The sequence below is a fragment of the Mobula birostris genome, chromosome 13 (assembly GCF_030028105.1).
Source record: "Mobula birostris isolate sMobBir1 chromosome 13, sMobBir1.hap1, whole genome shotgun sequence".
In the NCBI taxonomy this organism is placed as follows: domain Eukaryota; kingdom Metazoa; phylum Chordata; class Chondrichthyes; order Myliobatiformes; family Myliobatidae; genus Mobula; species Mobula birostris.
Window position 1 is genome coordinate 22984005 of NC_092382.1, and position 14716 is coordinate 22998720.

At 52.8% G+C, this 14716-nt stretch overlaps 1 protein-coding gene across 1 annotated transcript in view; it reads left to right on the forward strand.

Annotated features, from left to right (window-relative positions):
- Nucleotides 1–5923, forward strand: part of LOC140208575 (NACHT, LRR and PYD domains-containing protein 3-like) — a 129037-nt gene extending 123114 nt beyond the window's left edge. The window contains exons 8-11 of the mRNA XM_072277331.1: nucleotides 2297–4034; nucleotides 4482–4568; nucleotides 4724–4891; nucleotides 5038–5923. Coding sequence (XP_072133432.1) covers nucleotides 2297–4034; nucleotides 4482–4568; nucleotides 4724–4891; nucleotides 5038–5125 — 2081 coding nt within the window. The 3' untranslated portion in view covers nucleotides 5126–5923. The remainder of the gene's footprint in view (nucleotides 1–2296; nucleotides 4035–4481; nucleotides 4569–4723; nucleotides 4892–5037) is intronic.
- Nucleotides 5924–14716: the final 8793 nt, after the last annotated feature.

Here is a 14716-nt window from a genome sequence, read left to right on the forward strand (position 1 = left end):
AAGATCCTGACACACTGTGAAACCGCACAAACCACTCACAGTGCCCTGACACACAGTGAAACCCCACACACCCCTGACAGGGACCTGACACACTGTGAGACCCCACACACCCGTGACAGGGTTCAGAAACACTGTGAGACCCCACACACCCCAGAGGGGTCCTGACACACTGTGAGACCACACACCCCTGACAAGGGCCTGACACACTGCGAGACCCCACACAACCCTGGCAGGGTCCTGACACACTGTGAGACCCCACACACCCCTGACAGGGTCCTGACACACTGTGAGACCCCACACACCCCTGACAGGGACCTGACACACTGTGAGACCTCACACAACCCGACAGGGCCCTGACACACTGTGAGACCTCACACAACCCGACAGGGTCCTGACACAGTGTGAGACCCCACACACTCTGACAGGGACCTGACACATTGTGAGACGCCACACACCCCTGACAGGGTCCTGACACACATTGATATCCCACACACTATTCACACGGTCCTGACACTCTGTGAGACCCCACACACACCTGAAAAGGTCCTGACACACTGTCACACCCCACACACCACTGACAGGGACCTGACACACTTTAAGACCACACACACAACTGACAGACAGGGTCCAGACACACTGTGAGACCTCACACAACCTAGGTAGGGTCCTGACACACTGTAAGACCGCATACACCCCTGAGAGGGTCCTGACACACGGTGCGATCCCACACACCCCTGACAGGGTTCAGAAGCACTGTGAGACCCCACACACCCCAAAAGGATCCTGACACACTGTGAGATTCCCCCCACCCCCAGAAAAGGGTCCCAACACACTGTGAGACCCCCAAACAAATCACTGGGTCCTGACACACAGTGAAACCCCACAAACCCGTGACAGCGTCCTGACAGACTGTGAGAACCCACACACCCCTGGTATGGTTCAAACACGCTGTGAGACCCCACACACAACTGACAGACAGTGTCCTGTTACACTGTGAGACCCCACACACTCCTGACAGGGACCTGACACACTGTGAGACCCCACACACACCTGAAAGGGCTCCTGACGCACTGTGAGACCCGACACACCCCAAAATGGTCCTGACACACTGTGAGATCCAACACACCCCTGACAGTGACCTGACGCACTGTGAGACGCCACACAGCCCTGACAGGGTCCTGACACACATTGCGATCCCATACACACCTGAGAGGGTTCTGACTCACTGTTAGATCCCCCACAACAGCATCCTGACACACTGTGAGACCCCCCACAACCACCACAAGATCCTGACACACTGTGAAACCGCACAAACCACTCACAGTGCCCTGACACACAGTGAAACCCCACACACCCCTGACAGGGACCTGACACACTGTGAGACCCCACACACCCGTGACAGGGTTCAGAAACACTGTGAGACCCCACACACCCCAGAGGGGTCCTGACACACTGTGAGACCACACACCCCTGACAAGGGCCTGACACACTGCGAGACCCCACACAACCCTGGCAGGGTCCTGACACACTGTGAGACCCCACACACCCCTGACAGGGTCCTGACACACTGTGAGACCCCACACACCCCTGACAGGGACCTGACACACTGTGAGACCCCACACACCCCTGACAGGGACCTGACACACTGTGAGACCCCACACAACCCTGGCAGGGTCCTGACACACTCTGAGACCCCCCACCCCAAGAAAAGGGTCCTGACACACTGTGAAACCCCGCAAACCAGTAACAGGGTCCTGACACACTGCAAAACCCCAGAAACCCGTGACAGCGTCCTGACAGACTGTGAGACCCCACACACCCCTGACAGGGTCCTGACACACTGTGAGACCGCACACACCCCTGACAGGGTCCTGACACACTGTGAGACCGCACACACCCCTGATAGTGTCCCGACGCACGGTGAAACACTGACACATTGTGGGTCCTGACACACTATGATCCCTCAAACAACCCTGAGAGGGTCCTGACACACTCTGAGACCCCACACACCCCTGACAGGCTCTTGATACACTGTGAAACCCCACACACCCCTAACAGTGTCCTGACACACTGTAAGACCCCACACACCCCTGAGAGGGACCTGACACACTGTGAGACCCCACACACCCCTGAGAGGGACCTGACACACTGTGAGACCCCACAGGCCCCAAAAGGTTCCTGACACACTGTGAGACCCCAATTAATGCAATAGCTTTGAGCTAACTCTTGTGTATTTAAATACCGAGTTCTGAGTTGAGGCATCTAACAGTTTGTTCACTGTCTGTTCCCATGGAAGATGTTCAACAGAAACACAAGGAGACTCTGCGGGCACAAACTGAAACACTGAGAGTGAACACGATCCTGATGAGGGAGAAGGTGAAGGTTTTCCAGCTGGTTGATCGATACGCTGAGCTCACAGTCATTTCTACTGTCCGAGATCGGAGACTGGTGGAACATGAGCTGCTGGCAAGAGGCAGAGACCACGAGGAGTGGAGAGAGGAACATCTCCGCAGAGAGCTGGAAAAAATCCGCACTGATCAGCTGTTCCAGAGCAGCTTTTCCTGGAGTAAATCCAAATCTGGGAGTTCGGCAACAGTGGCCGGAGTCCCGGGAATCGGGAAAACAACACTGGTACAAAAGATTGTTTATGACTGGGCCACAGGGAAAATATACCAACAATTCCAGTTTGTCTTCAGTTTCAAATTCCGGGATTTAAACACCATTGACTGTCGAATAAACCTGAAGGAACTGATTCTGGATCAGTATCCTTACTTTGGGAATATCCTGAGAGAGGTCTGGAAGAACCCAGAGGGATTGCTGTTTATATTTGATGGTTTGGATGAATTCAATGACAAAATTGATTTTGCTGACAGTCAGAGAAACACAGAACCTCGGTCCACATGCACAGATCCTGAATTCAAGTGCAAGGTGTCTGACATTGTGTACAGTTTAATCCAGCACAAGCTGCTCCCAGGGTGTTCAGTGCTGGTGACCACCCGCCCCACTGCGTTACATTTATTGGAAAAGGCAGAGATCGGTGTCATGGCTGAAATCCTGGGATTTGTTGGGAAGGAACGGAAGGAGTATTTCATCAGGCATTTTGAAGATCAGACAGTGGCAGCAGCTGTTTTCAAACACGTGAAGGAGAACGAGATCCTGTACACCATGAGCTACAACCCCTCCTACTGCTGGATCCTCGCTCTGGCACTGGGCCCCTTCTTCACACAAAGAGTCAGGGACCCGCAGCGAGTTCCCAAGACCATCACCCAACTGTATTCCTACTATATTTACAACATCCTGAAAAACCACGGCCGTGAGATAGAGAACCCCCGTGATGTGTTACTCAGGGTTGGTCAGATGGCCTTCAGAGGAGTGTTCGAGAAGAAGATTGTGTTTACAGATGGAGATTTAATCAACTACAATCTGCAGCCTTCCCAGTTCCTGTCCGGGTTCCTGATGGAGCTTTTGGAGAGAGAGGATTCTGCCCGGAGCGTGGTGTACACATTCCCACACCTCACCATCCAGGAGTTTGCAGCTGCAGTCGCACAATTCCTGAATCCACATCCCGGAGATATCCTGAAATTCCTCACTGAAGCCCACAGCACGACAGATGGTCGATTTGAGGTATTTCTCCGTTTTGTTGCTGGTCTCTCCAACCCAATGACAGCTCGGGGCCTGGAGGAGTTTCTGGGTCCGTTTCCTCATCAAACAACCTGCCGGGTGATTGACTGGGTGAAGGAGGAGGTTAAACGCCAGAGTGGAAACACGGGGAGTGAAGCTGGTAAAAGGAGTCTCCTGAACACATTGCACTACCTGTTTGAGTCTCAGAATCGTGGACTGGCTCAGGCCGCACTGGGATCTGTGAAAACACTTTCATTCCGTGGAATGACACTGACCCCGATTGACTGCGCGGTCCTGTCTCATGTCATCGGACACTGTGATACAATAAAACACCTCAACCTGGTGAACTGCAACATTCAGTGTGAAGGAATCCAGCGGCTGGGACCCGGGCTGCACAAGTGCCGGGAGTTGGGGTAACTTGATTTATCTCTCACTCTGAACTGTGAAACTCTCCCATTGTGTTGTTTCAGTGTAAAGGGATTTTGGTAAAACTGTGATAAATACGATTGTGAAGAATTGTGACAAATGCCATCACCCTTCGTCCTGTGGGATCTCTCTTCCCCATCCCCGTTCCTCCTTCATCCCTGCCCCTCCCGACCCTCTCACATCAGGAACACGTTTCTGACCATCGGGGAATGAGACAGACTATGTGGAGTTTGCAGGGTCACACCGACAGACTAAATTACTGACATTCGGTGAATACCCTGGAGCTGGGCAGTGAGGGACATTGACAGTGATGGGAACTCCGATCAGTGGTTTACTGAAGGGTTTAATGTTTCCTGAAATATCCGAGTGAGAGAAATTCCCTCAGACCCGCGGTTTGAATCACTTTGTTCATCAATTTGTCTGTTTGTGTTTAGACTGAGTGTTAATAAACTGGGAGATTCAGGAGTGAAACTGGTGTCTGCGGCTCTGAGGAACCCGGAGTGTAAAATACAGAAACTGTGGTAAGTACCAGACTGTGGGAGATTGTGTTTACAGTCACTGGGTGTCTGACACTGAACATTAATGTGATCAGTAATTGTGTTACTGATAAACACTGGGGATTTGTACCGTCTCCTGTCTCTCTGTGTCCTTCACCCTCACTCTCTCTCATCTCCAGGCTGAGGGGTGTCGGTCTCACAGATTCTGGTGCCGAGGATCTCGTCTCCTCTCTCAGTACAAACCCATCACTGACGGAGCTGGACCTGGGAACAAACTCGCTGACAGACCGATCTGTCCCCGCTCTCCGCCGCCTCATACTGACCCTCCCGAGTCTGAAGCGGATCTGGTGAGTGTTTGTGTTAATGTTCAATGTGATAAAATATCAGCGGATCCGCGGGTTTTCTGGTGATATTTGTTTGTGAGTGTTGTCCCCTGTTACTGACACTGTTGTGTGATCTGTTTATTTCATCTTTATTCTCCCATCTGTTTCAGTCTGGAGGACAATCGGTTCAGTGGGACCGGGAGGAAGGAACTGAGATCTCTGCAGGAACCCAGACCCGGACTGACAGTGACCGTGTGAACATCTGAATGTGTGAACATCCCCGCCCGCGGGATGCCGACAGTTTAGCCGATTCCCCGCCCTCCCCTTTAACTCCCGCCCCCCACCTTCCCCTTACCTTTAATGGCCGCGCGCCAGGTTTAATTCCCAACCGTTTTTAACGGAACTAGCTTTAGGCTCGCGCTGTGCGTCGCTCGCTGTTCTCCCGTGGTGACGTATTTCCGCCTCCTGTCCAGCGGCGCTGCTTCTGCCGGATGTGCGCGTTCGGGACCCCGGGGAATGACACAGACAGGAAGAGCCCGGGGGCCGGGGCTCAGTCTGGGACACCGGTGTCCCGGGGTGGGATTATCCCGGGAGTACGTAATGCTGGCTGGCCAGCTGCGTTCACGGGCAACTTTTACGTTTCATGCCGGGGAATTACACAGACAGGAAGGGCCCGATGATGGCGGGTTTTTTCTGAGACACCGGCGTGGATAACTTCACTCACATCAACTCTGAACTGATTCCACAACCTACGGACTCACTTTCAAATAATTTACAACTCGTGTCATTATTATTTAATATTTTATTTGCACAAATTTCCCTTCCTTTGCACGTTGCTTGTTGGTTAGTCTTTGTTTTTGTATAGTTTTTCATAAATTCTGCTATATTGATTTATTGTCCTGTAAATGACTGCAATAAAATGAATCTCGGGGTAGTATATGGTGACAAATAAGAACTTTGATAATAAACAACACGCATCAAAGTTGCTGGTGAACGCAGCAGGCCAGGCAGCATCTCTAGGAAGAGGTGCAGTCGAGACCCTTCGTCAGGACTAACTGAGGGAAGAGTGAGTAAGGGATTTGAAAGTGGGAGGGGGAGGGGGAGATCCAAAATGATAGGAGAAGACAGGAGGGGGAGGGATGGAGCCAAGAGCTGGACAGGTGATTGGCAAAGGGGCATGAGAGGATCATGGGACAGGAGGTCCAGGGAGAAGGAAAAGGGTGAGGAGGGGGAACCCAGAGGATGGGCAAGGGGACAAAAAAGGGAAATGATAAATAAAGTCCCATCACACACTCCCGGGGTCAAACACAGCATGAAACTCCCTCTATACCATCCCATCACACACTCCCGGGGTCAAACACAGAGTGAATCTCCCACCACACCGTCCCATCACACACTCCCGGGGTCAGACACAGCGTGAATCTCCCACCACACCGTCCCATCACACACTCCCGGGGTCAGACACAGCGTGAATCTCCCACCACACCGTCCCATCACACACTCCCGGGGTCAGACACAGAGTGAATCTCCCACCACACCATCCCATCACACACTCCCGGGGTCAAACACAGAGTGAATCTCCCACCACACCGTCCCATCACACACTCTCGAGGTCAGACACAGAGTGAATCTCCCACCACACCGTCCCATCACACACTCCCGGGGTCAGACACAGCGTGAATCTCCCACCACACCGTCCCATCACACACTCCCGGGGTCAGACACAGCGTGAATCTCCCACCACACCGTCCCATCACACACTCCCGGGGTCAGACACAGCGTGAAGCTCCCTCCACACCGTCCCATCACACACTCCCGGGGTCAGACACAGCGTGAATCTCCCACCACACCATCCCATCACACACTCCCGGGGTCAGACACAGCGTGAAGCTCCCTCCACGCCGTTCCATCACACAATCCCAGTGACTCCCTTGTCCATTCGTCCCCCCCACATCCCTTCCCACCTATCTCCCACCCAGCACTAATCCTTGTAAGCGGAACAAGTGCTACACATGCCCTTACACTTCCTCCCTCACCACCATTCAGGGCCCCAGACAGTCCTTCCAGGTGAGGCGAGACTTCACCTGTGAGTCGGCTGGGGTGATATACTGCGTCCGGTGCTCCCGATGTGGCCTTCTATATATTGGCGAGACCCGACGCAGACTGGGAGACCGCTTTGCTGAACAACTAAGCCCTGTCCACCAGAGAAAGCAGGATCTCCCAGTGGCCACACATTTTAATTCCACGTCCCATTCCCATTCTGACATGTCTTTCCACGGCCTCCTCTACTGTAAAGATGAAGCCACACTCAGATTGGAGGAACAACACCTTATATTCCGTCTGGGTAGCCTCCAACCTGATGGCATGAACATTGACTTCTCTAACTTCAGTTAATGCCCCACCTCCCCCTTGTACCCCATCCCTTATTTATTATTTATCATTATTATTTTTCCCCATTTTTTCTCTCCCTTTTTTCTCCCTCTGTCCCTCTCACTATAGTGGGTTCACCTCCCCTTTCTTTTTCCCTAGGCCTCCTGTCCCATGACCCCCCCCCCCTTCTCCAACTCTGTATACCGTTTGCCAATTAACTGTCCAGCTCTTGGCCCCATCCCTCCCCCTCCTGTCTTCTCCTGTCATTTCTGATCTCCCCCTCCCCCTCCCACTTTCCAATCTCTGACTATCTCTTCTTTAAATTAGTCCTGACGAAGGGTCTCGACCCGAAACGTCGACTGTACCTCTTCCTAGAGATGCTGCCTGGCCTGCTGTGTTCACCAGAATTTTTGTGTGTGTTCCTTGGTTAATGTGGCCGCCAGGGATGGAGTGAGACACTGACTTACAATGGTCACAGTCGCACACAGAATCTATGGCGAAGGAACATGCGGTGCCCGTGGATACAATCCCGGGATCGAGTGTCTTATTGGTTATAATAACAGTATTTTAATTTGTGTTTTATATAGTCTTGGGTATTTCATGTATGTTTTAATTCTAATAATTTTGTCATTGAATAAACTAATGTATATATCTCAGATATTCACACATACACATATACATGTGGGTTTTGGGGAGGAGGGGTGAGGGGTTTGGGAGGAAGAGGAGTGACGGGACGAGGAGTGGACTGATGAGACGGTGACCGTGGCGAAGTCATTGACTCAATAGGGGACGAAAAGGGGAGGCGAAAGTTCCTGTCACAAACTGGTGGTGACGTGGATAAGATAGAGTCGGGGTGAGGAGGAGTGAAACGACAGGAAGGGAGCGGGAGTGATCTGACCAGGAAGGAGGGAAAGTAATGGGACGAGGTGGGAGGGGATCTGATGGGACGGGAAGGGAGGGGAAGTTGCAGGACCAGGAAAGAGGGGTCTGAAAGGAGAGGGTGGGCAGGAACAGGATGGGGCGTGTGGGGGAAGGGTGGGTGATTTCGATCCTTCGCAAATAAGATGGACAGCAAGAAGGAGAGCGCGGACAGGGGAAATGGGGAGCGAGAGGTCGAGACGCGATCTGGGCTGATGGGACGGAGAGTTGAGTGTCTGAACGGAGGGAGAGGGGAGAGACTCACTCAACGAGAGAGGGAAGGGATCGGGTGAGGGAGCGAAATTTCCCATCGGACAACGTTCACCACCCAGAATGTGTTGGATGGCAGGAGAAAGGACAAGGGGACGGAGAGGGGAGGGTGTCAGGAGTGATGGAGTGAGTAGTGGAGAGACTCACAGGGTAACTGAAAGAGAGGGCGATGAGGAGTTGAGATTGAATAAACAGGGAGGGAAGTGAGTGGGAGGTGAGGAAAAGGGTGTGACTATTTCTACGATGCTGGGAGAGCGGTTTCAATGATAACCATCACAAAATGGCCACCAGCCAGGGTGAGAGGGGCGGTGATAGAGGGGACAGAGAGCGGAGTGTGTCAGGAGTGACCGGATGCCGCGGGTGGGACAGGGCGACTCGTAACAAGGGAGCTTGAACTGGGGGGTTCCCACGGGGAGGAATGTGACCACGGGAATGTTACCCACCAACCCCCACCCCCAACTCCGTCTCCAAAATCCGGCCTTGATTTTCCTTTCAGGCCGCTCGGCCCGAATCCTTTGGGCTGTCCCGTGGAGCGGGGAACGTGTCGTCACTGGGGCCCGTCAGAGGCCGGGGTGGGCGCCGGTTCGCTGGAGAAGATGGAGGCGAGGTCCGGCGGTGCGAGCTGGTTAGCGTGGATCACCACCATTCTCTGTGGGTGGGGGAGAGGGAGGGATCAGATTGAGGAGGGGACGGGAGAAAGAGAAGGTGAGGAGAGGAGACAGGATCCACTACCCACTCCCACAGCCTCTCTCTCCCTCCGTCCCTCTCTCCACCCCCTCTGTCCCTCCATCTCTTCCTCCCACCTCTCTCTCCCCCTCCCTATCCTCCTCTCCCCACCCCTTTCATTCCCTTTCTGCCCCCATCTCTCTCTCTTGCTCCCTCCCATCTCTCCCCACCCTCTTTCCATCTCCCCCCATCTCTCCCACCCACGTCCCATCCCCCGCCGCCCACCCCCCCCAGGTGCACAGGAAGATCCCACTCACCACCGGAGGCCGCACGGCGCAGCACTCGAGGTTCCTGCAGTTGACGATGGCCGTGAGGACGGACATCACCAGGGAGACCAGGCAGTTCACCAGCAAAATCACCGTCACCCCGCTCACAGACCTCTGCCAGACGGAGAGAGGGAGACATGGGGTGAGAGAGGGAGAGAGAAGGGCTCGGGCCGGGGAAGAGAGAGACAGAAGAGGGGGGAGAGAGGGTAGGGTCGGGAGCGGGAGTTTGGGGTAGGCGGAGGTGGGAGACCCAGACGGGGAGGAAGAGACTGGGGGGCGATGGGTGAGGAAGAGAGGGGGTGGGTGGGAGAGAGATGGGGAGAAAGAGGAGAGGCGGCAGAGAATAGTTGATAAAGGGAGAGTCAGACGGGGGGGAGAGAGTGGTGGAAGTCAGAGGGTAGAGAGAGGTGGGAGGGAAATGTGAGAGGCTGGAGATGAGAGAGGTCGGACAGGGAGGGAGAGAAAGGTGGAGAACAGAGGGGGGAGAGACGGAGAGGGGATGAGGGACAGAGAGGGGTGAACGAGGCAGAGGGGAGAGAGGGGGTGAGAGACGGAAAGGGGGAAAGGGGGGTGAAAGACAAAGTTGAGCAGAGAGGAGAGATAGAGTGTGGGAGAGTTGAGAGTGTGAGAGAGAAGAGGGGTAGTTCCGAGGGAGGGGTGAGAGGGGAAGAGATAGTGAGGGGGGGAGTGAAGAGGGAGAGATGGCCGGTAAGAAGGAGGAGGGGAAGAGTTGTTTGGGTATGGGGGTAAAGTCGGGGGAGAGGGAAGGAGCGCGTTGGGTGGGGAGAGAGGGGGAGTGTGGGAGAGGGAGATGTGTTTACAAGTGTTGGGGGGAGTGGAGAGAAATCTCTGGTAACTCCTGTCTCGGGAATGTAGCTTTCTCTTCACGGAACACATCAGGTTTCGGGTGACGGTTCCCTGAAAGTGGGGAGACGGAGAGGGGGTGACAGGGGTGACAGGTTTTGGGTGACGGAGAGGGGGTGACAGTGGTGATGGAACACACCAGGTTTCGGGTGACGGTTCCTTGAAAGTGGGGTGACGGGGAGACGGGGCGGTGAAGGCGGCGTTCGGCATCCCCGCCATCGTCGGATCGGACACCGGGAACAGGAGACCGGAGATCCTGGGGATTTACGGGGATGTCGCCGGGACTGGAGGGACTGAGTTACGGAGAGAGGTCGGGCGGGTTGGGAATTTATTCCCGGGAGTGTCGGGGTGACCTGACAGGGGTGTGTAAAACCACCAGGGGCACAGACAGGGTGAACGAACACAGACATTTCCCCAGGGTCGGGGAATCGAGAACCAGAGGGCGCAGGTTTTAGAGATTTAATAGGGGACTCCGAGGGGAAACTGTTTCACCCAGAGGGTGGCCCGTCTGTGGAAGGAGCTGCCGGGGGAGGGGACGCTACAACCGAGGGGAGGGGGGGTTCTGAGGGAGCTTGGCGTGGAGGGAGGGAGCGCTACCGGGAGGGAGGAAAGCGTCGCGGGAGAGGGGAAGGCCGAGTGGAGATCTCCGGGGGTTGAGGGGGTGTTGAGGGCTGGTTCGCCAGTGTGTTGGGTGTGCGGGGGTGTCGGGGTGCGGAACACTCACCATCCGGCACCCGGTGTAGCAGTACCCGATGCAGGGGAAGACCCGGACGGTCAGCGAGTACAGGATGACGGCGGGAGTGCAGGCGAGAGCGCAGATCACATTCGCGACCAGGCAGGCGATGGTCTGTCGCAGAGAGAGAGAGAGAGAGAGAGAGAGAGAGAGAGAGAGAGAGAGAGATAGACTGAGAACGACAGAGAGAAGGGGGTGGGGAGGGACAGTGATGGGACAGAGAGAGATAACGGACGGGGGGGGGATGGACGGAGAGAGAGAGAGAGACTGGAAAGGAGGAGAGCGGCGAGAGGAAGGCAGGAAAACGAAAGGAAGAGCGGATGGGAACAAGGGAGAGAGAGAGAGAGAGAGAGAGAGAAATTGGAAGGGAGAGGGGGAGAAAGGTGAAAATGGAGAGGAATGAGAGAGTGTGAATGAAGGGAGGAGGGACAGAGAGGGATAAAACCTGAGAGGGGGGAGAGAGAGGTGGAGGGATGAGAGAGGGGAGGGAGGGGGATGGGATGAAGGGGGGGGGATGGGATGAGAGGGGGATGCGATAAGGGGGGAGGGGGGATGGGATGAGGGGGGGGATGGGATCTTAAAACTATGCCCTCCCCTCGTATTAGCCATTTCAGCCCAGAGAAAAAGATTCTGGTTATCAATATGATCAATGTCTCTCATCACCTTACACACCTGGATCAGGTCACAGAAAATACGTAACAGAAAATGGAAAGTTGTAAGACAAAACGGTTTTGTCAAGGGAATTTTTTGAGAGCTGCAACGGAACTGGTCTATCGGAATGTGTAAGAACTTCGGGTAATTAGAAGTCTACAGCCTAGAGAATAGAAGATGATATTTGTCTGGAAAAGTACTGAGATCTTGAAAGGTATAAATCGGGCATTTTTTTTTCTTCTGTAGTTGGGCAAGGTCTCTTATGCTGGGTTACAACATAAGATTTGAAGATAGAGACAAGGACATGGAGAGAGAGGAAAAAATACCGTTGGCATCTGCGTTTCTATGCAGCACTGTGTTGTATAGAGTTGCACAGTGATTGCGACACATATGTTTCGACTGTACCTCTTCCTAGAGATGCTGCCTGGCCTGCTGCGTTCACCAGCAACTTTGATGTGTGTTGCTTGATATTCCAGCATCTGCAGATTTTTCGTGTTTGCACAGTGATTGGTTGGGAATATTGTTTTGTCTCTTTTTTATATGTATCGTTATTTTTTAGCTTATTCATAATATGAATCCGCTGAAGCAATATCTTTTAACCTGTACTACGTGTACCGTGCCTGCTTTGCGGTACCTTTGCTGCTGAAACAAAAATGCACAAGGGACGAATTTTAAAATATTTTCGTCACGCATTGGTCTAGTCGGCAGGGTTGACCACAATGTTCCAGAAATAGCATGACGTAACCGAAGGGAAGACTGAGTTTAACGTAGTGGAGTGGACGGACAGCAGTCATGGATTGGGAGAACCGGCCAACATATTGCCCGTAAGTTGCCTTCCCGTGAGTTAAAGTGCAGTAATATCAATATCAGGGTATAGTCTCCACTGTGTTAAATAATAATCGGTTTTCTGATCAGGAGACGAGCAAGGATACGGCCTTATTGGACATGCTGTTGAAAATTAGTTACAACAGGTATCAGAAGCAGAGCACCGACTGGCTACCCTCACCTCGAAAGTGAGGGCACTAGACCAGCGAAACACCACCTTGACACAATCTGTAAAATAAGCCCTCGAAGGGCTTGACAGAGGTAACAAAATACAGCAAACCGCTCGGACAGCATATTGATGAAACTCCTCTGCTCCCTCGTCAGGGCCTCCATGTCCATCTGCAACTGCAGTCCGCCGTTTAAGGTCAACAACTCGACATCTGACCAGAAAAACGCCTTATGCCTTGTTTGGCTCCTCATTTACTTGGATTGTCATTTCAGAGAGCGATACATTTGCACCACGAGATGCCCCTGTTCGTAAATGATACAACTGTTTACTGCAGGCCTTCAATTAATATTAGAACTCCCAAGTGCAATACCTCACCTCCTAACCTAATTTAAATCCATCTGCCATTTCTCTGCCCATAGCTGCAGGTAACGCGCTACATAACCGGGGTGTACGGGGTTTCAGGGAGGAGCAGCCCCTCTGGTGCGAAGACCTGTCCGACCTTACGGGGCAAGTTTTCCACTTTTGGTCCCAACCAGGTTCAGATAAGGACGAACTTCGGTGTTCTGATCTGTATATTGTGGAATCTGTGGAAGGTTCAGGACGCTGTGTAATTTACCCAATTTATCCCGCACGTTGGAAAAGGTTTCTCGGCTGCACAAACTCACTAAGCCCGGTGCAGCTTAACACGCTCATTGCTTCTTGCACTGATTGCTTCTTACATTCGTTGCTTCTTGGTAATATTTCGTCATTGTTGCTGATGATACCAAGCACTGTAGAATATGGCAGTGCAGACGTCATTCAACAATTTGGAGAGCAGCGGTCTGAGTACAAAACCCTGAGTGGGTTTGGAGAGGGGTGATCAGCTCTCAGCGTAATGGAGCTTGTGATGTTTCTGCCAACACGGACTGGGTGGGGCTTTCGGTCAAGAAGTTTAAGCTCCAGTTACAGAGAGGAGTGTTGAATCTCAGCGAGGGTAGTTCACCCACCAGCCTTTGAGGGATGATCGTGTTAACGCCGAGCTGAGACATGTGAACAACATCCTAGCGTACGAGGCATCGTCTTCTCGGTGTGACGAATTGGGTAGAAGGGCAAGATCATGACAGCATCAATGGAACCGTTTGAGCGGAAGGCGAACTGGAAATGATCCCATGTAACCGCGCGATATTTTATACGACCCATTACCACCCGCTCAAAGCACAGAATTACTGTTGAATTCAGAGCCACTGGGCGTTATCATTTAGCCCAGTTATCGTTGTTCTCCTGGGCACCGGAATCATGGCGGCTGCCTTGAAGCTTGAAGAGACAGTGGACTCTTTCGGAGAGATATAAAAGTTGTCTGTTAAGTCTTCTCTTTCCTGGGCCACATGGCCCATTGGCCACTAACTGGGTAAATTGTCCGACTCTGCGGATTTGCTTTGTATTTCCCTCGGTAGTGTCCTCCTCACCTCGGCTGCGGCCAGACAGAGTCCCTGTTCCTCTGGACAAAAGGAGGCTTTTCTTTCATTGTTCAATTGGTCAAATCGTGCATTGAAACGTGCACTCAGCCTACCAGAAATGGAGGCGACGCAGTTATTGACCTGTAGGGTTCACGGGTAATCTGTTCTGGTGTGTGTACCTTGTCACGTGCTCCGCGTGGCCCTGGTGTCACAGAGGAGTCTGCGCATTTTCTGTGCGCACTTCCGCATCTCCTCCCTGTTGCACGCTATCCGCTCTCATGCTTTCTGCAGGTTTGTTACATGGGAACATGAATGTTTAAGGGCAGACAGATTTGAGAAGGACAGAATTAGCTGGAACAGAGAAGCAGGACATGCTGGCAATTTCCCTGAGCAGTGGAGACAGGATCAAATAGAGTAGTTGCTGGAAATAGCGAATGCTTGCAGGAATGTGAAAATCACGGCAGTCCCGATGATTCGTATTTAAGTACTTCTGGACAGATATTAGAATCTCAGCAGTACACTTTCACTGGCTTTTTATTCTACTTGGGAGCAACGAAATAACCTCGCGCATAAAACAAAAAAAAAAGAAAAAGAAGCACATCCGAAGTTGCTGTTGTTGAG